Raw genomic sequence first — 22,633 nt, forward strand, 5'->3', positions numbered from 1 at the left:
ATCAAAACAAAAAACCAGAGGCCTTGGGGCGATGGGGACTGCCAGGATACTATTCTAGTCCATGAGAAAGTAAAATGCCTGGGCTGGGTTCTAATATAGTCGAGTGACTTCCGCTGGTACCTAAGCAGTTTGGAGATGCTAGACGTAGGAATGCCACCATCAGCTAATTTAAGCATCCCCTTTCCCAAGACTCACTGAGTGTATGCGGGACGCCGCTCCACCAAAGTGTGACTGGCGAACCCTGAGCAAACAAAGCCCTAGACCGCAAGAAGGCAACTCTTCTCGTCGACCTCCGCATTTCTTCTCCCACCGGTCCTAGCCTTTCAGCACAGCTCCTTCCCTCCACCCGGGGTCAGCTCTTCCACGCGGGCGGGGTCTTCCGCTCACACAGGTCTGCCATCCGCTCTTCACAAAGCCCCCACCCACCCCTCTCACCATTCCGGGCGCCATGGGTTCCCCTCGGGCCTCAGACCCCGCAGCAGAGATGGAAGCCTGGGTTTTGGGACTCCCGCGGGTGCCACCCCCCCACCTCCCCGCCGATGGAGCCGCGCTCCTCAGCCCCTGTCATTTCGGGCTGGGCTCCCCAGTCCCTTTTGCCCGATCACACTCTCCCGGCCCCCTCCCACCCGTGCTGCCAGTCAACCTGGGCCGGGGCTTCAAGGATGATCGTCTCACCCCGACGCCGGGCTGCACCGGCCCGGACCTCCGTTCCGCCCAGCTCGTCCTTGCCACCTGCCTCTCCGCGGCTACCTCCAGTGCCTGCCCCACTTGACGCCGCCATCCTGGGTAGCCACACTGGGAACAATTCCCGCAGTCCATTGGCTGTTACCTAGGCAACCGGTAGCAACGCCACTCCCCATTGGGCCAGTCCCGGGCTCTGCACCATCTTTGTGCGGGGCAGTGTCTCAGGCTCCCTGCGCTCAATACCCGAAAGAGGGGTGGGGCTGAACTATAGTCACGTCTCAGCCGCCGGGAGAACTCAGAACTCACCTACCAGGGGTAGCCTAGCTAACTAGCCAAACCAAACCAAACCAAACCAAACCTGAGTCAGAAGTAGCAATGACCACCTACACCAGCGTCTCCTATCCTGCTCAGATCTCCGCAGTTGTCAAAGGCACCCATGAGGAGCTAAAGGACAGGAACCCCAAACTGACTTTTGAGATTGCGACTTTGTAAATTGTAAAGAGCAAGACAGGACAACTGCAGTTTCATAAGTATCCGTCCGCATTGTGATATCAGGGCAATTTTACATTCACTGTATGGATTTGTGTTGTCGTTGTCATTACTCATACCATTTATATTTAAAATATAGTGTCAAGATTGGAACAAATCCTCCCAAATATCATGCACACCAACCGACTTACCCATATTTATTTACTGGACAATGTGAAAGCTGCATGATGCTAGGTTCTGCCAGGTTAGAATAGACATGATCACGGCTCTCATAGGATTTACTGACTCCATGTGGAGAAGAAAAGATTCGTGCAAGTACAAAAATCCAAGACTATTTAATTATTAAGAGAGGGCAAGCACGTGAACAGAGTAAGTAGATTTCTCCTCTGAATTTGGATTTCCTAATCTGTAGAATAGGATGGTAATAGTAATAATGATAAAGTCTCCCCAGAACTTGTACGAAAATACAATATAAAATTCTCTGTACTGTGTCTGACCTTGTAGGAGTCTGACACTGCAAGTGTTCAGTAAACTGTAGATTTAAATGATAGTGGTGATAGTTACACAACATTGTGAATGTATTTACTGTCACTGAATTAGACACTTGTGAACAGTTAAAATGATAAATATTACATATATTTTAACCACAGTAAAAAAAATATGGTTTCTTGATCATAGTGGTGACACAGTCAAACCAGTGTTTTAAGAAAATTAATCTGTCAGTGACACCAAAGATGATCAGAGAGAGAGTGAAAGCAGAGGAACACACTCAGAAGCTCTGACAGTTGTGGGGTGCCGGACTGAGCATCCAGTGCAATACAGCAGTTAACTGCTGGCCATCTGTTTTGCTGCAGTCCATGGCGTCGCAAAGAGTTGGACACGACTACGTGACTGAACTGGTCTGCTTTGTACATGCTGGTGTGTATGTGTCAGTGCTGCTCTCTTGATTTGTCCTGCCCTTTCCTCCCCCACCTCCTGTGTCCACTATATGTGAAATAGATAGCCAATGGGAATTTGCTGCATGTCTCAGGAAACTCAAACAGGGGCTCTGTATCAACCCAGAGGGGTGAAATGGGGAGGGAGATGGGAGGGAGGTTCAAGAGGGAGGGGATATATGTATACCTATGGCTGCACATCCGCTGGATCATGGAAAAAGCAAGAGAGTTCCAGAAAAACATCTATTTCTGCTTTACTGACTATGCCAAAGCCTTTGACTGTGTGGATCACAATAAACTGTGGAAGATTTTGAGAGAGATGGGAATACCAGACCACCTGACCTGCCTCTTGAGGAATCTGTATGCAGGTCAGGAAGCAACAGTTAGAACTGGACATGGAACAACAGACTGGTTCCAAATAGGAAAAGGAGTACGTCAAGGCTGTATATTGTCACCCTGCTTATTTAACTTCTATGCAGAGTACATCATGAGAAACGCTGGACTGGAAGAAGCACAAGCTGGAATCAAGATTGCCAGAAGAAATATCAATAACCTCAGATATGCAGGTGACATCACTCTTATGGCAGAAAGTGAAGAGGAACTAAAAAGCTTTGTGATGAAAGTGAATGAGGAGAGTGAAAAAGTTGGCTTAAAGCTCAACATTCAGAAAACGAAGATCATGGCATCTGGTCCCATCACTTCATGGGAAATAGATGGGGAAACAGTGGAAACAGTGTCAGACTTTAATTTTGGGGGCTCCAAAATCACTGCAGATGGTGACTGCATCCATGAAATTAAAAGACGCTTACTCCTTGGAAGAAAAGTTATGACCAACCTAGATAGTATATTCAAAAGGAGAGACATTGCTTTGCTGACTAAGGTCCGTCTAGTCAAGGCTATGGTTTTTCCTGTGGTCATGTATGGATGTGAGAGTTGGACTGTGAAGAAGGCTGAGCGCCGAAGAATTGATGTGTTTGAACTGTGGTGTTGGAGAAGACTCTTGAGAGTCCCTTGGACTGCAAGGAGATCCAACCAATCCATTCTGAAGGAGATCAGCCCTGGGATTTCTTTGGAAGGAATGATGCTAAAGCTGAAACTCCAATACTTTGGCCACCTCATGGGAAGAGTTGACTCATTGGAAAAGACTGTGATGCTAGGAGGGATTGGGGGCAGGAGGAAAAGGGGACGACAGAGGATGAGATGGCTGGATGGCATCACTGACTCGATGGATGTGAGTCTGAGTGAACTCCAGGAGATGGTGATGGACAGGGAGGCCCGGCGTGCTGCGATTCATGGGGTCGCAGAGAGTCGGACATGACTGAGCGACTGATCTGAACTGATGGCTGATTCATGTTGAGGTTTGACAGAAAACAACAAAATTCTGTAAAGCAATTATCCTTCAATTAAAACTAAGTTAAAAAATATGTATATAAAGATTAAAATATCTAATGAGTTCATACTGGTAAGTCCAATTCAAATATGGGACTGCAAGGCTTTTACTTAATTTCTTCCACTCTGTGTCTCTACTTTTCTTCCACCCTGATTCTCAAGGGTACAAATGACGTTAAAATATCTCACAATTACTTATTTGGTACATTCCACACCATTGGTAAATTATACACACTTGACAATGCTAATATTACCACCATGGTATTGCTGAAAACAGTTGTTTAGTGCATACTCTCTCCCCATTCTCCTCCTCCTTTTTTTAAAAAATTATACTTTATATTGTCACTTTGCTTATTTAACTTATATGCAGAGTACATCAGTGAAATGCCAGACTGGATGAAGCACAAGCTGGAATCAAGATTGCCGGGAGAAATATCAGTAACCTCAGAAATGTAGATGACACCAACCTTATGGCAGAAAGCAAAGAGGAGCTAAAGAGCCTCTTGATGAAAGTTAAATAGGAAAGTGAAAAAGTTAGCTTAAAACTCAACATTAAAAAAATTAAGATCATGGCATCCAGTCCTATCCCTTCATGGCAAATAAATGGGGAAACAATGAAAACAGTGACAAACTTTATTTTTCTGGGCTCCAAAATCACTGCAGATGGTGACTTCAGCCATGAAATTAAAAGATGTTTGCTCCTTGGAAGAAAAGCTATGACCAACCTAGACAGCATATTAAAAAGCAGAGACGTTACTTTGCTGACAAATGTCTGTCTAGTCAAAGCTATGATTTTTCCGGTAGTCATGTATGGATGTGAGAGTTGGGCCATAAAGAAAGCTGAGTGCCTAATAATTGATGCTTTTGAACTGTGGTGTTGGAGACTCTTGAGAGTCCCTTGGACAGCAAGGAGATCAAACCAGTCAATCCTAAAGGAAATCAGTCCTGAATATTCATTGGAAGGACTGATGCTAAAGTGAAGCTCCAGTACTTTGGCCACCTGATGTGAAGAACTAACTCATTGGAAAAGACCCTGATGCTGGAAAGATTGAAGGCAGGTGGAGAAGGGGATGACAGAGGATGAAATGGTTGGATGGCATCACTGACCTGATGGATATGAGTTTGAACAAGCTCAGGGAGTTGGTGATGGACAAGGAAGCCTGGCATGCTGCAGTACATGGGGTCTCAAAGAGCTGGACAGGACTGAGGACTGAACTGAACTGAGCTGACACTGTATTTAAAAAAGAAAGAAAGAAAGAAACTATTGCAATAATGTAGCCAAGACATCCCTAGAGTACCAAACTAAGGAGGGATCAGTGAGGACAGACAGAAAGGTGTATATATGAAACACATTTTGTAGAAATAATTAATAAGAAGCAATGTAGTGTTGAAAGCATGGAGGTAGTCTGACTGGATTTGGGTCCAGCTCTGCCGTTTATCAGCTGCATGAATGTCAGCAGGTTAGTTTCCTTGGTTTCCAACATCATAAGGCTGTAATGCCAGTTACATGCCTTAATCCCAGTAATACATGTAAAATAATACTTGCGACATGCTTAGCATTTGGTAAGTGGTAGATGGCTCAGTGGGTAAAGAATCCGCCTAACAATGCTGGAGCCACAGAAGACAGTGGTTTGATCTTTGAGCTGGAAAAATCCCCTGGGGGAGGAAGTGACAGCTTACTCCCATGATCTTGCCTAAAGAATCCCATGGACAGAGCAGCCTGGTGGGCTACAGTCCATGGGGTCGCAAAGAGTTGGACTTTACTGGGCAACTAAGCATGGATTCAGCACGAGCTCTTAAAATGTCTAGGGAATATACTGACACTTTTCAGTAAAAGGAAAATCAAGCTCTAAGAGGTAAATACAGAAATAATTTCTGAGGATTTTCCATAAATAAATCTCAGAATTCAAAGGAGAACTCTGAATCTTGGAGCTCTCCTTGACCATAATTTGAAGCTTAAAGGCTAAATGAGATGAATAATACTAAGAGGTCACCTCTGTGGCTATGGTCCCTGGGACATAGAGGCAAGTATTACTTATTTGATGTCTAGTTAGGAGAAGGAAATACATGTCTTATAACTGAAAAGGAAAACTGAACCATCTGTATGGACCTTTGCCTAGGTTTACTTGGCCAAAAAAAGTGTTTACGACATTCCTATTGTTAAAAATAAGACACAGGCCCCAAATAGAATCACTTAGGCTAAGCTCTATGTCACCAAACCTAAACCTAATACCTTTCTTAATTACTGTTTCAGCCTCTCCCAGACATGGAATCTTAAACCAGGCAATCTGGAATTACCTGGTCAGCTCTAGTGAGGTAATCTTTCTAATAGACCCTGTCATCCTGGCTCTTAAAGGAAGGGGAATCTTGCCACAACCACTCTGCTTTCACTGTAACTTTCTTGGCTCTTTGCCCTCTGCCTATACAGGTCTTTAATTTTGTGCAGCTCCTCAGAGCTCCTTTCTGTCTGCTAGATGGGGTGCTGCACAATTCATGAATCATTTAAGAAAGCCAGTAAGTTCTTTAAAATTTATCCAGTTGAATTTTGTTCTGTAACACCATCAGTTCAGGTCAGTTCAGTTCAGTCGCTCAGTTGTGTCTGACTCTTTGCAATCCATGAACCGCAGCACTCCAGGGCTCCCTGTCCATCACCAACTCCCGGAGTTTACCCACACTCATGTCCATCAAGTTGGTGATGTCATCCAGACATCTCATCCTCTGTCATCCCCTTCTCCTTCTGCCCCGCAATCCCTCCCAGCATCAGGGTCTTTTCCAATGAGTCAACTCTTCCTATGAGGTAGCCAAAGTATTGGAGTTTCAGCTTCAGCATCAGTCCTTCCAGTGAACACCCAGGACTGATCTCCCCTACTTTCTTCAATTTAAGTCTGAATTTTGCAATAAGGAGTTCATGATCTGAGCCACAGTCAGCTCCAGGTCTTGTTTTTGCTGACTGTATAGAGCTTCTCCATCTTTGGCTGCAAAGAATATAATCAATCTGTGATGCCCATGTGTAGAATCTTCTCTTGTGTTGGAAGAGGGTGTTTGCTATGACCAGTGCGTTCTCTTGGCAAAACTCTATTAATCTTTCATGCTTCATTTCTGCTTCATTCCATACTCCAAGGCCAAATTTGCCTGTTACCCCATGTGTTTCTTGACTTTCTACTTTTGCATTCCAGTCCCCTATAAGGAAAAGAACATCTTTTTTGTGCGTTAGTTCTAAAAGGTCTTGTAGGTCTTCATACATACAATTAAACAGTAGTTCTTTTAGTTCCCTACTTCTAGTTAGTTGGGGCAATAATTTGATTCAAGAAAGAATGATTTTTAAATATTGGTTGCTATGTGGCTGGTAATCTTTTGTGAAAACCTTTGCTTTTAGTCTGGTGGTTACTTTAAACATAAAAACAACATCAACAATATTAACAAAATTAAAAGTCACCACTCATTGAATGCTTTTTCATGTGCTAAGCACTATGCTTAGTGTTTTATGTACTTATCTTGATTCCTATTTAACCAATTGAGGAAGGGATGATTATTCTCATTTTATAGAAAAGGACGCTGAGGCTTAGAGAGTTTAGTAACGTACAAAATAATGTGTGGAGCTGGAGTTGAAACTCAGATGTCTCTGATTCATTCTTTACCCAATGATGAAATAAATATTCACATTTTAAGACAAGAGAAGAACTTAAACATTTTGTCTGCCAGTTTGGACTTCCTTTTTCCTCTCTAGTGTGGATTATGCGTCTGCCTTATGCATTAATCAGATCTCCTCAATGGCAGGAATACCTGCTCAGCTATAAAGATCAAATTTTCTTCTTCTGGCTCCAGCCATATAACTCCTTAGAAAATAATGTTCATTTCACAATCCTTGTGTGTACAGACACATTTGGTGAACTATTAACATATGTAGAACTCCAGTATATCATTTCTCTTAAATATAGCAATTAGTGAAGAACAGACTGATTTGACCACCTGGGAAGATACTAGGCTCCATGTAATAGAAGTTCTTAGCTTAAATACTTACTTATGACTTTACTAATGTTACTACCTATGTTACTTGTATTCTGCCTATTTTATGGAATTATTGTTTCTTGCATTACCAAATGTGAAACTGAGTCTCCAGTAAAATTAATGATGATTAGTTGATTTGAAATGACTGACAGGATACATAGTCCTATAAGATCAATGATGTAATAGTGTAACTCTAGACATGGGAAGAAACAACAAAAGGGAACTATTTCCTGGACCACAACAGACAAGTAGGACAGGTGGTCAAGAGGCTCTGGGATACCGTTAACAGAGCCCAGCCCAGTGATAGCACTGGAATGGTCTCTGAATGAAGTTTTCACCTGACCTTGGCATCAGCACGCCATGGGACAAATTGGTCCCACAATGCCTCCCAAGCCCTTGCTGAAATTAAGACCTAAAGAGAAGAGACTGTAAAATAAAGAACGTTATCCACCATTCAGTTCTACAAGAATCAAGTCATTAGGCTTGGCAGTCACTGACCTACAATATTTGCCATGATGTGATGGGACTGGATGCCATCATTTTAGTTTTTTGAAGGTTGATTTTTAAGCCAGCTTTTTCACTCTCCTCTTTCACCCTCACCAAACATTAAGTAAGATATCTGTTCCTTGTGAATAGCAGTAAATCTCTACCAAGACGTGTGCATAACTGCAGTACCTATACCTCAAAATCATGCCTCCCCTCCCCTCTTCAGAACTGTGCTCATAGTTGTCTGAGAGACCCTCTCCAAGATTATAATCTTCAGGCTGGATCAAATAAAATTTTCCATTTCTTTTGTAAATTGACTACTGATTAATCCCACAGTGCCCACCCCCACTCCTCCCAGTGATCTAATTCCATTCTTCCTTTAAGACTTAGCTCATAGCACATGCTGAACTTAAAGCCTTTGCTGACTCTCCAGTCAACCCTAAAATTGCTGAACTCCTATTATGGAGTTTCCAGCTGTCATTATTGGCTCTTTTTCTCCTACTGCCTCAGAGAGCCGTGGTCTTCAGCTTGTGGGCAGGGGCTATATCGTCCTTCTCTTTTCCACTAATAAAAATATACCGAGCACCTACAGAGTCTAGACACTGAGGTTTCACAGTGATGAACAAAAGAAGTCATGGACAGTTACTTCTTGGATCTCATAATTTTTTAGGCTAATGGTACCATATTTTTCTTCAGTTAACAAGCACTGAGATTTGAGTCATGCATTGTGTAAACTGCATGAGGACTGGAATTTAAAACATTTTTTTTTTTTACTTTGAGCAGGGATTTTGTTTCTTTGCTTCACTCTTGGCTCTCTCTAGAAAACAGTAGGTGCTCGATAAATATTTAATGAATGAGCACATGATGGAATGACTCAGACACAAAGACCACAGTTCCCTGATCTCACAGCTGGCTATTAGTAGGTATTCAAGAAACGAGTGACTGACTGACGAGGTCAGTTCAGTTCAGTTCAGTCGTTCAGTCGTGTCTGACTTTTTGTGATCCTATGGATTGTGGCACGCCAGGCCTCCCTGTCCATTACCTACCCCTGGAGTTTACTCAAACTCAGGTCCATTGATTCGGTGATGTCATCCAACCATCTCATCCTCTGTCATCCCCTTTTCCTTCCCCCTTCAATCTTTCCCAGCATCAGGGTCTTTTCAAATGAGTCAGCTCTTTGCATTAGGTGGCCAAAGGATTGGAGTTTCTGCTGCAGCATCAGTCCTTCCAATGAATATTCACAACTGATTTCCTTTAGGATGGACTGGTTGAATCTCCTTGCAGTCCAAGGGACTCTCAAGAGTCTTCTCCAACACCACGGTTCAAAAGCATCAATTCTTCGGTGCTCAGCTTTCTTTATAGTCCAACTCTCACAGCCATACATGACTACCGGAAAAACCGTGGACCTTTGTTGACAAAGTAATGTCTTTGCTTTTTAATATGCTGTCTAGGTTGGCCATAACTTTTCTTCCAAGGAACAAGCGTCTCTTAATTTCATGACTGCAGTCACCATCTGCAGTGATTTTGGAGCCCCCAAAAATAAAGTCTGACACTGTTTCCATTGTTTCTCCATCTATTTGCCATGAAGTGATGGGACCGGATGCCATGATCTTTGTTTTCTGAATGTTGAGCTTTAAGCCAACTTTTTCACTCTCCTCTTTCACTTTCATCAAGAAGCTCTTTAGTTCCTCTTCACTTTCTGCCATAAGGGTGGTGTCATCTGCATATCTGATGACATGATATTACTGATATTTCTGATATTTCTGATATTACTCCCAGCAATCTTTATTCCAGCTTGTGCTTCCTCCAAGCCCAACGTTTGTCATGATGTACTCTGCATATAAGTTAAATAAACATGGTGACAATATACATCCCTGATGTACTCCTTTCCCCATTTGGAACCAGTCTGCGTTCCATGTCCAGTTCTAACTGTTGCTTCCTGACCTGCATACAGATTTCTCAAGAGGCAGGTCAGGTGGTTTGGTATGCCCATCTCTTTCAGAATTTTCCAGAGTTTATTCTGATCCACACAGTCAAAGTTTTTGGCATAGTCAATAAAGTGGAAATAGATGTTTTTCTGGAACTCTCTTGCTTTTTCAATGATCCAGTGGATGTTGGCAATTTGATCTCTGGTTCCTCTGCCTTTTCTAAAACCAGCTTGAACATCTGGAAGTTCACAGTTCACGTATTGCTGAAGCCTGGCTTGGAGAATTTTGAGCATTACTTTACTAGCGTGTGAGATGAGTGCAATTGTGCAGTAGTTTGAGCGTTCTTTGAGATTGCAATTCTTTGGGATTGGAATGAAAACTGACCTTTTCCAGTCCTGTGGCCACTGCTGAGTTTTCCAAATTTGCTGGCATATTGAGTGCAGCACTTTCACAGCATCATCTTTCAAGATTTGAAACAGCTCAACTGGAATTCCATCACCTCCACTAGCTTTGTTTGTAGTGATGCTTCCTAAGGCCCTCTTGACTTCAGGATGTCTGGCTCTAGGTGAGTAATCACACCATCGTTATTATCTCAGTTGTGAAGATCTTTTTTGTACAGTTCTTCTGTATATTCTTGCCACTTCTTCTTAATATCTTCTGCTTCTGTTAGGTCCATACCATTTCTATCCTTTATTGAGCCCATCTTTGCATGAAATATTCCCTTGGTATCTCTAATTTTCTTGAAGAGATCTCTAGTCTTTCCCATTCTATTCTTTTCGTCTATTTCTTTGCATTGGTCACTGAAGAAGCCTTTCTCATCTATCCTTGCTATTCTTTAGAACTCTGCATTCAAATGGGTATATCTTTCCTTTTTCCTTTGCTTTTTGCTTCTCTTCACAGCTATTTGTAAAGCCTCCTCAGACAGCCATTTTGCTTTTTTGTATTTCTTTTTCTTGGGGATGTTCTTGCTCCCTGTCTCCTGTACAGTGTCACAAACCTCCGTCCATAGTTCATCAGGCACTCTGTCTATCAGATCTAGTCCCTTAAATCTATTTCCCAGTTCCATTGTGTAATTATTAGGGATTTGATTTAGGGTGTTGCCAAAACAACACCAAGTTGTGGACGTGGCTGGTGATGGAAGCAACGTCTGATGCTGTAAAGAGCAATATTGCATAGAAACCTGGAATGTTAGGTCCATGAATCAAGGCAAATTGGAAGTGGACTAAAATGGACTGGAATGGGTGAATTTAACTCAGATGACCATTATATCTACTACTGTGGGCAGGAATCCCTTAGAAGAAATGGAGTCACCATCATGGTCAAGAAAAAGAGTCCGAAATGCAGTACTTGGATGCAATCGCAAAAACTATAGAATGATCTCTATTCCTTTCCAAGGCAAATCATTCAATATCACGGTAATCCAAGTCTATGCCTCAACCAGTAACACTGACGAAGCTGAAGTTGAACGGTTCTATGAAGACCTACAAGACCTTCCAGAACTAACATCCAAAAAAGATGTCCTTTTCATTATCAGGTACTGGAATGCAAAAGTAGGAGTCAAGAAACACCTGGAGTAACAGGCACATTTGGCCTTGGAGTACAGAATGAAGCAGGGCAAAGGCTAATGGAGTTTTGCCAAGAGAACGCACTGGTCACAGCAAACACCCTCTTCCAACTACACAAGGGAAGACTCTACACGTGGACATCACCAGATGGTCAACACTGAAATCAGATAATTTTCTTTGCAGCCAAAGATGGAGACGCTCTATACAGTCAGCAAAAACAAGACCAGGGGCTGACTGTGGCTCAGATCATGAACTCCTTATTGCCAAATTCAGACTTAAATTTAAGAAACTGGGGAAAACCACTAGACCATTCAGGTATGACCTAAATCAAATCCCTAAGGACTGTTCAGGTAGGATCCTTTATTTGTTCGCTGCCAATTAAGAGCCAGTAGTGGTAAGCTAAGGGCGCTGCTGGACTGGAAGAGAAAGGGGGCGTGTCTGACCCGGGAGCTTGCTCCTGGAGCATGCGCAATCTTCAGAGAAGGTGACGGGCATAAAATGCGGAGGACGGGATTGCGTAGGCGTTGTTTCTGATTGGATACAGTCTGCGCGCAAGGGGTCGTGCCTACTCGTCGCCAAGTAAACAGGGAAGGTAGGGGCGGGGCCAAGGAAGCACCGGGACCTGGTTGGCCGAGAGAGAGTTGAGAGTTTCGCGGATTGGTCCCGGGCAGGAACTCAGCTGTGTGGAGCGCACCGGGTCCCGGAGCCCGCGGCCTGAGGGATGGACGAGACGAGCCCACTCGTGTCCCCCGAGCGGGCGCAACCTCCGGACTATACCTTCCCGTCCGGCTCGAGCGCTCACTTTCCGCAGGTGCCGGGGGGCGCGGTCCGCGTGGCGGCGGCGGCCGGCCCGGTCCCCTCTCCGCCGGGCTCGCCTGGCCACGACCGGGAGCGGCAGCCACTGCTGGATCGGGCCCGGGGCGCGGCGGCCCAGGGTCAGACGCAAACCGTGGCGGCGCAGGCCCAAGCCCTGGCGGCCCAGGCCGCGGTAGCGGCGCACGCCGCGCAGGCCCACCGCGAGCGGAACGAGTTTCCGGAGGACCCGGAGTTCGAGGCGGTGGTTCGGCAGGCCGAGTTGGCGATCGAGCGTGGCATCTTCCCCGAGCGCATCTATCAGGGCTCCAGCGGAAGCTACTTCGTCAAGGACCCTCAAGGGGTGAGATCGGGCTGGGGACTGCGGCCGCCTGCTTCGGGGAGGGTGAACCTGTCCGGGGGAGTTTGAGGCTTCGCACAATCAGAGGGAGAAAGGGGTTTTGAAAGGCTGCGAAAGGGGAAAACTACAGTGCGGAGCTTCGTGGGCAGGATTTTGGAATGCCCCTGAGAACTGGAGATGGAGAAGCTTGGCGGAATGAAGAAATAAATCAGAACTTATTTGGTAGGGGAGGAGTAAGCGGAAAATGAAAAGAGGAAATTGACCAGATAGAAGCGAGGAGCCCTGCGGTGTGGTGGGGCAGTTGGCCTCTGGACAGAGACGTGCAGGGAGATGCTGCTTTCTAGTAGGTTCCTTAGCTTTAAACTACAGACGTTTGTTCAGCTACTTACTTACTGATTTGAGCTTTGAGCCCGTCCTTTCTTTTTGGACCGAATCAGTGTCGTCACTGTTCATCCAGGAGGACCGGTGACCTATCAGGGGCTCTGATGGTTCCCTTCCATCCTTCTCTGTTGTGGGGATGTCTTCTGCACCGACCCAGGTCTCCTATTGACAGACGTTGCTGATTGAGTGGACTCATCAGTTTCATCTGTCCTGGTTATTGCTCACTTCTGAGATATTGTTCAAATCCTTTTTTATTGTTCCTCAGTTTAGAGTGTAAAGTTTGAGAAACATGGGACTGTCAGTTACCTTTACTTTCACTTCTCATCCAGAACTAGTGTTTATCTCACCTTTATTTTGTCCCTTGTATGTGTTTAAAGGGGGATGAGGATGGGATGGGACATGGAGTGAGGAAGGCAGCTGAAAAGTGACATTTATTCTTTTGATTAGGGTTTCCGTGGTGGCTCAGTGGTAGAGAATCTGCCTGTCAATGCAGGGGACTCAGGTTCCATCCCTGACTTCCAGGAAGATTCCCTGGAGAAGGAAATGGCAAGCTACTTCAGTATTCTTGCCTGGAGAGTCCGGTGGACAGAGGAGCCTGATGGGCTACAGTCCATAGAGTTGCAAAAGAATCAGACACAACTTAGCGACTAAACAGCCCACCAACAGATCAAACTAGAGGTGTCTTTGAAATATCAGTGAGTCAAAAAAATTTTCAAGTCTTCTATGTTAATGTTCTCAGGTGGACCAGAATGACTTACTAGAAAAATATGCTTTTGTTATTAAAATGATGGAGATCAGAGTTCCCTCACATTTTCCCTGCATCTGTCTTATGTGAACTCTTGAGATTGGTGGTGTGCTCTTTTGACAGGAGTGCTGAATGGCCAGGACGCACTGTGACTTGTAGCTCTTGGTTAGGTTCCTGTTGGATCCAGTTGTTCTCCTAGATGTTATCCTGGAATTATCACCAAGAACCAGAGAGCATTCCCACCATCAACTCAGTTAACATAAACGAGATGGGAAAAAAGCTTGAGAGTAAAGTTTTTCCAAATCTCTCAGATAAGGGAGTAATGAGTTAAATCGAAAGCTCAAACAGGAACCATCACTTCTAGAAGAAAAAACAGATAAGGTGTCCTTGGGTTTAAATATTAGGGAGATGTTCATCATTTTTTATTTAGGAACCAGACTGAAATCTAAGATATGAATGGTTTTTACTTTGTTGCTAGCTTGTTGGCTGAAGGGGCTAAGATTATCTTTGTTAGGTACAACAGCAGGTGGAAGATTTTTGTTTTTCTTTCGTGACACTGTTACAGCTGCACTGTAACACTGGAAATGTGTTGGGTAAGCAGAGAAGTGATCTGATACTCTGACAGGTGGGAGTAATGTGATCTCTCAGTTCTACCTGGCAGGTAAAGTACTATCAGCTTAGTACATAGGCCGTGGAGAATAGCAGACTATGGATGTGTTTCTTGGTGATTTGCAGGATCTCAGTCTCCCAAATTTCCTGGCCACTGTCCTTTCTTAGAGGGGAAGTCAAAATACATACGACCAAGCAAAACTTATTAGTGTAACCATTCTGTTCCACTGAGGAAAATGTGGTTCAGAGCAGAGGATCGCTTCCTAAATGCTGTGGTGGGTTATACTAGACCACAAACTAACTATAGTTAGTTTTGTCATCTTTAGCCCTGCTCCAAATGTGTTTATTTATTTTATTTAGAAATACTTCGATAGTATTTACTGTATGCCAGATACTCTTAATGTGCTTTACAGGGCTTCCCGGATGGCTCAGCGGTAGAGAATCAGCCTGCAATGCAGGAGACTCGGGTTTGATCCCTGGGCCGGGAAGATCCCCTAGAGAAGGAAATGGCAACCCACTCCAGTATTCTTGCCTGCAGTGTCCCATGGACAGAGAAGCTTGACAGGCTGCCGTCCATGTTGTCGCAAAGAGTCAGACACTGCTGAGTGACTGAGCACACACACAGATAAAAATAATACATTAAAAGAATAAAGTGCTTTACAAATAATAATTCACTTAATACTCGTAACACCTTCTGAGGTAGGTACTATCATTGTCCCCACAGATGATGACACTGAGACACACAGTACAGCTAATTTGCCCAGAGTCTCAAAGCTATTAAATGGAAGGCAGGTTTCAGACCCAGGCAAACTGGCGCCAGAGTTCACACTTCTAACTACCATGTCCTGCTACCTCAGAGTTAGTCATCTGAATCTCTGGTTTCTCTTTTCAGCTACCGTATTGGTTAGGACTAAATTTGGCTGTGTGTGACAGAAATTTTTAAATAATAATAACTTGAATTAAAGTACATTTGACTCTCATGAAAGAAGTCTCGAGACTGCTTGGAGCTGGCATGGCATTTTCCTTTATCGGGGAGATGGTATGAACAGTATGCATCCATTCGTCCAGCTGGTCAGCCATCCCTAGCACGTGGCCTCCACTTCGTGAGCCGAGATGGATGCTCAGACTACAGACATCTTGTCTGCTTTTCAGCCAGTTGGAAGAAGGAGAGGAGGAGAAAGAGAATGTCCTCTTCCTGTAAGACATTTCCTAGAAGTTGGCACTAGACTGCTCTCCTTACATTCCATTGTCCAGAACTGAGCTTCAGTAGTGACTGGGAACTGTAGTCTTTATTTTGTCCAGCTAAAAATTAGGGACCTGTGCCCAAGGAAGAAGAGGGAACAGAGATTGGGGGAACCAGCAGTTTCTGCCACAGGTACTTTTGGAGCTGGACAATCTGAAAGGTTCTTGAAGATAACAGCCCTGATTTCATTTCCCGGTTGAGAGTGGTTTCTTCTCAGAATGAGCAAGTACGGACCTGAAATAGTAAGATGGAAAATGCTGGATCAGAAGTCATGGCAGAATGCTCAGGTTACCCTCCTCACCTACATCCTTGTGTGCCAGGTCTCAGGCTGCTCACGGAAGTATTTTTTGAGCATTTTCTGTTTTGAGTGGCTAGTAATACTAAGCATTCGTATTGCCAAATCATAGAACAGCATAGGACTGACTAGTTTATTAGGGCAAATAAATGAGATTCCACATATGAAAGCCCCTGGCCTAATTCCTGGTGCTTAGCAGGAGTTCAGAGTGTTTTGCTACTTTTTTAAGTTATATGCTGACTGACCCCTGGATTAGGCTTTCTTGGATACATGGCATTGAATAAAACAAAAAGTAGTGTAATTCTAAAAGGATCCATTCCTATTTAGGATAGTAATTCATTAGACAATTCTAAGTGGTATTTGCAAAACAGTTTCATAGATACTTCTCACATGTTCTAGGAGCTTGGCCTTATATCAGTAATTTTCAGCCTTTTAAAAATACTTTCTTCACCAAGAGTTAGTCTTGAAAATATTACAGTATGATTTTCCATTTTTCAAGTATAAATTTATATTGTAATATTGAATGTGTTTCTTCCAACCACCTGTGTCTTCCAGGAAATTTTGATGTCCTTACATTTGGTTGAGAACGATACTAATAGCCAAATAAAGAATAAGGATCTCAGAGTAACTTGTTTTTTTAATGAGTTATGTATTTCTTTGGCTGTGCTAGGTCTTTGCTGCTGCACAGGCTTGTCTCTAGTTGTGGGGAGTGGGGGCTGCTCTTCACTGCAGTGCACAGGCTTCTCATCGTGATGGCTTCTCTTGGTGCAGAGCTCGGGTTCTAGGGCTAGGGTTCTGTAGTGGTAGCACGTGGGGTCCAGAGCACAGGCTTGGTGCTTGTAGAGCATGGGCTTAGTTGCTCTGAAGCATGTGGAATCTTCCCAGACCAGGGATCGAATCCATTGTTTCCTGCATTGGCAGGCAGGTTCTTTACCACTGAGCTACCAGGGAAGCCCCCAAGAGTAACTTTTTTATTACTAAAATGTTAAGATGCAGTCATGTTTATATATCATACATAGATGTAGTTTGGAGATTTTTAAGCATCATCAGCACACCATCTGTTTTAGGGAGCTGTCCCAAGCCACAAGTTATAATCGATGCAGCAGGTTGGGTTGATAGCAGTGAACAGGAAAATAAATACAGGCTGAATCTCCTTTATTACATTCCATTTGGATCCCATCTTCTTTCAGGGTGTCACATATTTGGAGTAGTCCATCCCTGTCTTTTGTAAGAGTTAACATGTAAATCAGGCTTCTCTACCTCAATAGTTAAGTCAAAAAGTGCTGTTTCCATCCAGCCTCCAGAGAATATAGACTTACCTTTTTCACTCTCATTTCCTTATGAGTGTATAGCAGAGATTTCAAGGGGTTGCATGATGTGTGATATTGAAACAGACTGAATATTAAAGATGTGAGAATACAGTTTTCTTCTACTGAGCTAAACATTAGAGATTTGCAAAAATGTAAAACAACACCAGTCTTCTCACTAAAATTGTTTTTTAAAATATAGTTATTTTTCAAAAAAAACATGTCACATATGTTAACATGTAATTGGCCCGTTTTTATGATTGAGTGAGTGAAGTCGCTCAGTTGTGTCCGACTCTTTGCGACCCCATGGACTATAGCCTATCAGGCTTCTCTGTCCATGGGATTTTCCAGGCAAGAGTGCTGGAGTGGATTGCCATTTCCTTCTCCAGGGCATCTTCCCAACCGAGGGATCAAACCCAGGTCTCCCGCTTTGCAGGCAGACGCTTTACCGTCTGAGCCACCAGGGAAGCCTGTTTTTATGATTAGGTGAATTAAATAAATAGTTTTGACATTTTAGTTTTAAGTTCTGATAACAGCAAATATAGATTTTACCCATGTAAACAAAAGCTTTGGGGGTCTTTAATAGTTTTTAAAAGTTTAAAGGAATCCTGAAACCAGAAAGTTTGAGAACCATCCACTTTGTATTTACCAAACTTAAAAAAAAAAAACTTTTATGTTATTTCTGCATATTTCACTGTATAATATGAGTGATGTGCTTGAGTTGTCTTAGGTTTTAGTATAGCCTAGTATGCTGCTTCTTGGAGCTGCTGGATAGATACAGAAAACCCTTTGGGTTTCAGGTTTCAGTAATGGTGTGTGGGTCTGGCCCAAGCCAAGCCCCCTTGCCTCCTTGTGCATTGCTCTTTTTACCCTGAACTTCATGCATTACTGCTACTCAAGATACCTGCACGCTAACCCCTTCGTTAAAAGGAAGAGGTTAAGGGAGAGTGTTTTTTAAAATACTGACATCAAACTGAAGCTTTCTCCTACATGTAAAAAGAAATTGAAAGTTTATTAAAGAAGAGAGAGAATATGGGGAAATGAATTAGGCAGTATTTTTTTCTTTCTCAACCAAATAATAGTGGGTGGTTTTAGAGTTTGTTTTCTATGAATTAGGAGAATATTCTTGAGTCTTCAGTAACGTAGTTGATTATGTGAAGTTAACATTAGCTTTGGAAATTAGGCCAGACGCTGCTTTGTATGTCTCTCTAGGAAACCCACAGAGTGCCGATACGCTGTATTTCGCCAACTAGGTGAACTGAAGCAACGCGTAGTCCTCAAAGGGACTTGTCCCCCTTCTGTCTGAATGACCTTCTGTTCCTCCATCCTTCCCGCCCCCACTATCCCCCTATTTGTGCATGCCAGACATTATTATTTAATGAAACCCTTGTTACACTGAGAGAATCATGATGACTAATGCTTTTAGAGTCGGTGGAATGCTTTCTGATTGTCCTTATGCTGGAAGGAAATTGAGAAGTTTGAGAGGTTGGCCTATAAATGATGCTTGGCTGCAATCTTGGCCTTCAAGTTCTGCTCTTGTTTTGGCTGAGGGATCATGCGGCTTGAGGGATCTTAGGAACAGGAATCAAACCGGTGCTTCCTACAGTGGAAGTTTGGAGTCCTAACCACTGGACCATTAGGGAATTCCCAAGTTCTGCTTTCTTTAAGTGGAAGTATTTAAGCCTCAGTCCTGGTATTTTTCAGCCCCACTAATAGTCTTGGTTTCCCTTTCACTGGGGACCAGCTTGCTGAACTCCACATTGTACTTCCGTGAACCGACTGGTGGGTTCTGGGATGGGCCTCAAGTTGTCCTGTGGTTTCACTGCCCAGGTTCCAGAGAGTTCCAGTGGAGTCAAAGTCATTCTCTGCGAGCTGAGCCAGTCACTGCTGCTGCTGCTGTGTGTGATTCAGAGCCCAGGGTTCCAGGGGTGTGGAGACAGAAAGGGAGACTGCCAAAACAGGCCTCTTCCTAGCCACGTTGGATAATAATGTAATTCTGAATGAACATATGCATTTGACTTTTCCCGGTGAATAAGTTTACCTTTAAGAATCAATTGATTTCTTTTGTACTTCTTTTCTCTTGCCTTCTTGCAAGGCTTCTTGATGGGACTGGCCTCAAGATTGACCAGTTATTGTTTCAGACATATGCCTCGCCAGTTCCTAATATGAGTACTTACTTAATGCAGGCAGATGGATGTATGGTTTTTGCTGTGACTGGCCATTCAGGAAATGACACCCACAGGAGAATGTCTTATGACCCAGACTAGCTTGAGTTGGCTGTGGGCTGAGGGGAGAGGGAGAGTCATATGATATTAAGATGAATCACTTGAATAGCATATTTACTTTACTTTTCTTCCTTTGAAAGTACCAGTTTGGGGACTGGAGAGAATGAGATAAATATAAAACAACCTAAGGGGGCTGACTGGCTTGTGGAAGAAAGCCTTCAGGAGGGAAGGCCTTCGTTTCTAGATTGCAGCAGCATCCCATATGTCTGAGGATCTTTGAGAATTAAGTTATTGTCTGCTAGAGAAGGTGGATCTTAATCTTTGTGGCCTCTCATGTCCTGGTCTCTTGCCTATGAGAATTGCTTAAAAGAACCCATGCCAATCAGGTAGCAGACTCTTTTTCCTGCTGTGATCTTTCTCTTCCATTGCTACTTAATTTGTCATTCCTAAACTTGTTATTTTAAGATGGGTGGGGGTAGTAAGGCTGACAGAGGAAGTCAGCCATTGATAAAAGAATTTTCTTAACCTCATTTCATGATACCTTACTGATTTCCTTTCAGTTGATACTTTGCTTAACTAATGCGGAGCAACAGTGAGTACTAATGCACCTTAGAAGTTGGGGTTTGATGGTGTTAAAATCTGTTGTGCCATCGGTACCAGATTGGCATCTCCTCTGGCCACAGCTCTTTCTGGCAGCGTTATTCTCAGCTGCGCACGTGCAGTGGTGTCTTCCCTTCAAGGGAAGTGTCTAACTGTACATAGGGATTGTCTGCCTGTGCCCTCTCATTTCCTTCTAGAGTCTTGCTGACCTGGTCTGTGAGCCACGGGCATGGACTTGCCTTTAACACCCTGTTCCTTTTGTCTCTGTAGAAGATCATCGCTGTTTTCAAACCCAAGAATGAAGAGCCGTATGGGCAACTTAATCCTAAGTGGACCAAGTGGCTGCAGAAGCTGTGCTGCCCCTGCTGCTTTGGCCGTGACTGCCTTGTCCTCAACCAGGGCTACCTCTCAGAGGCGGGGGCCAGCCTGGTGGACCAAAAACTGGAGCTCAACATTGTACCCCGCACAAAGGTCAGTGGCCTGTCTTCCGGATGCCTTTCTGCCTGGCCAGAGTTTTCCTGGGCCTAAGCCCATGTTAGTGGGACTGCTAGATCCAGTGAAGGGCTATTTGTACCCTGAGTCTAGGGTTCTTGGCCTTTTTTTTTTTGGTGGGGAGTGGTATGTGCAGGCTTATGGTTTGATCATCTGATGAAAGCTGTCCTGAGAAGGATACACATAAATTTTTTGCATACAATTTCAGGAGGTTCCCTTCTGATACACATGTATGGGCTCCCTGGGACTTTGGATCCCAGGTAACCCCAAGCTGGTTAGAAACCTACCTACTTTTGTAGCTCACTCTGAGATTTCTGAGCCAGGATTTAAACACAGTCTACAATGGACTAGCTGATTGTCAGCTAAGCACTAATGCAAGGTCTGGCAAGTAGGACTCTAGGGTTGGCTGAGGGTTAGTGTAAAGGTCTGGCCTGAACACCTACAGGAAACTGACAAGGAATTCTCCTCACCCATCTTTATGCTATGGAATTCTGGTGCTTGTCTGAACATTACAAAATTGGGTTCCCAGATCTAGGCAAATCCACACTTAGAATGGATTTGTACATACCTTGAATGTGTTACAGACTTAGCCAAAGTTCTAATGCAGGATCTGGACCATACCTCCCACCCCCTATCAAAAACATGTTTAAATATAGAATTGATTGTAACAGTTTCAGAAAGTTTACTGATACTGGGTTAAGAACCACTCTGCTACAGGATGTCTCTTGAAACCTTCCACGGGTTCTGAGGTGGGGAAACCTTCTGGTTAGCATATGAACATCTAAGGACACGTCATCACCCATTTAGTATAGGACTCCCTGAGATGTAGTAACAGCTTAAGGCAGAACTCTGGTCTGATGCCCTATGGCTACAGGGCCATCTTTGTATCTCTCTCTGGGTCTTAATCTTCTTTGAAAATTGGATAAAAGCTATACGTTTTGTTCCCACAAAAAATATACATATTTGCAATTACTGTATATAATTTCAAGAGGATGGTTCCTGGACCAGTTGAAGTCTACCCTTTGACCCATAGGAACTAGATTAAAAACCCGTGTTTGAGGTTTTCTTTGCAGGTTTAGATAGCAGACTGTGGGCAAAGAGCCTTATCAGCAGACAGAAGCTTCCCTTCAAATCTTTTTTTTCCTGTTTTCCCAGGGTATGTTACAAGAAAGTGTGATAGTTGTGGATGTTTAGCTATGTTTGCTCCTTTGCCAAAAAACTTCAAATAAGCCAACTAGTTTGTAAGGAAGTAGAAATCAGGGAAAACTTCTTGAAATTTCCTTCTCTCATTCTCGGCACCTAGCAAAATACTATACTTCTAGTAAGTGTTCCTTAAGTACCAGCTGAATCAGTGAATAGATATCAAACCGTGAAAAAAAACAGTAACAGAGACCCCCCAACCTCAGGCCAGTGGAGTGAATGTTTGATATATTTGATTGTAGTTCCCGGCTCGTAGCTCCCATCTGACATCTAAGTCACGGCCTGGCCTTGTGTAGTGCACTCCTTCCCTTCGAGCTTTCATTCTGTCTGTGTACATAGAGTGAAGCAGCACACTGAACATCTTATATGATGATGAATGCTCCTAAGATCTCCTGCCTAACCTGAAATCCTCCCACCAGGCCCCTCCTAGACTCTAGAAATCCTAAGTACTCGTTGCTCATCACTCTGTAATCTCCTTGCTTTGGTGGATAAGTAGCAGACCACCCAGGCCCCATGCCTGTCTATTCTGCCTATGCTTCTCAGTGCAGTGCCTAAGAATCAGGGATCAAGTTCAAATTCTGGTGCTACAGCTCTTTATTGAGTAATCCTTGGGCAAGTGAGTCAAGACACTCCCGCAGTCTCTCCCTTTCAGCTTCCTCACTATAAAAATAGGGATATAAAGAGTTCCTCCTTGGACTTCCGTGGTGGCGCAGTGGATGGGAATCCACCTGCCAGTGCAGGGGACATGGGTTTAATCCTTGGTCTGGGAAGACTCCACATACTGCGGAGCAGTTAAGCCCGTGTGCCACGACTTCTGAGCCTGCATTCTAAAGCCTGTAAGCCACCGCTCCTGAACCTGTATGCCACAGCTGCTGAAGCCCATGCACCCTAGAGCCTGT

The 22,633-nt window shown here is 43.9% G+C and overlaps 2 protein-coding genes across 14 annotated transcripts in view; one reads left to right on the forward strand and one right to left on the reverse strand.

The window, feature by feature from the left end:
• MORN4 (MORN repeat containing 4) overlaps positions 1 to 13,241 on the reverse strand; it is a 25,128-nt gene extending 11,887 nt beyond the window's left edge. For 2 of the 13 annotated variants that reach the window (XM_069568261.1, XM_069568255.1), the window contains exon 1: positions 676 to 803. The gene's annotated coding sequence lies outside the window, so the exon portion shown is untranslated. Of the gene's footprint in view, positions 1 to 195; positions 554 to 643; positions 811 to 1,364; positions 1,491 to 13,030 lie in introns of those variants that run through there. The other 11 variants (XM_069568266.1, XM_069568262.1, XM_069568263.1 and 8 more) reach the window with 9 other exon arrangements.
• Positions 11,703 to 22,633, forward strand: part of PI4K2A (phosphatidylinositol 4-kinase type 2 alpha) — a 27,062-nt gene continuing 16,131 nt past the window's right edge. Inside the window, exons 1-2 of the mRNA XM_069568249.1 lie at positions 11,703 to 12,640; positions 20,313 to 20,513. Coding sequence (XP_069424350.1) covers positions 12,206 to 12,640; positions 20,313 to 20,513 — 636 coding nt within the window. The 5' untranslated portion in view covers positions 11,703 to 12,205. The remainder of the gene's footprint in view (positions 12,641 to 20,312; positions 20,514 to 22,633) is intronic.

This window comes from Ovis canadensis, chromosome 22 (assembly GCF_042477335.2).
Source record: "Ovis canadensis isolate MfBH-ARS-UI-01 breed Bighorn chromosome 22, ARS-UI_OviCan_v2, whole genome shotgun sequence".
In the NCBI taxonomy this organism is placed as follows: domain Eukaryota; kingdom Metazoa; phylum Chordata; class Mammalia; order Artiodactyla; family Bovidae; genus Ovis; species Ovis canadensis.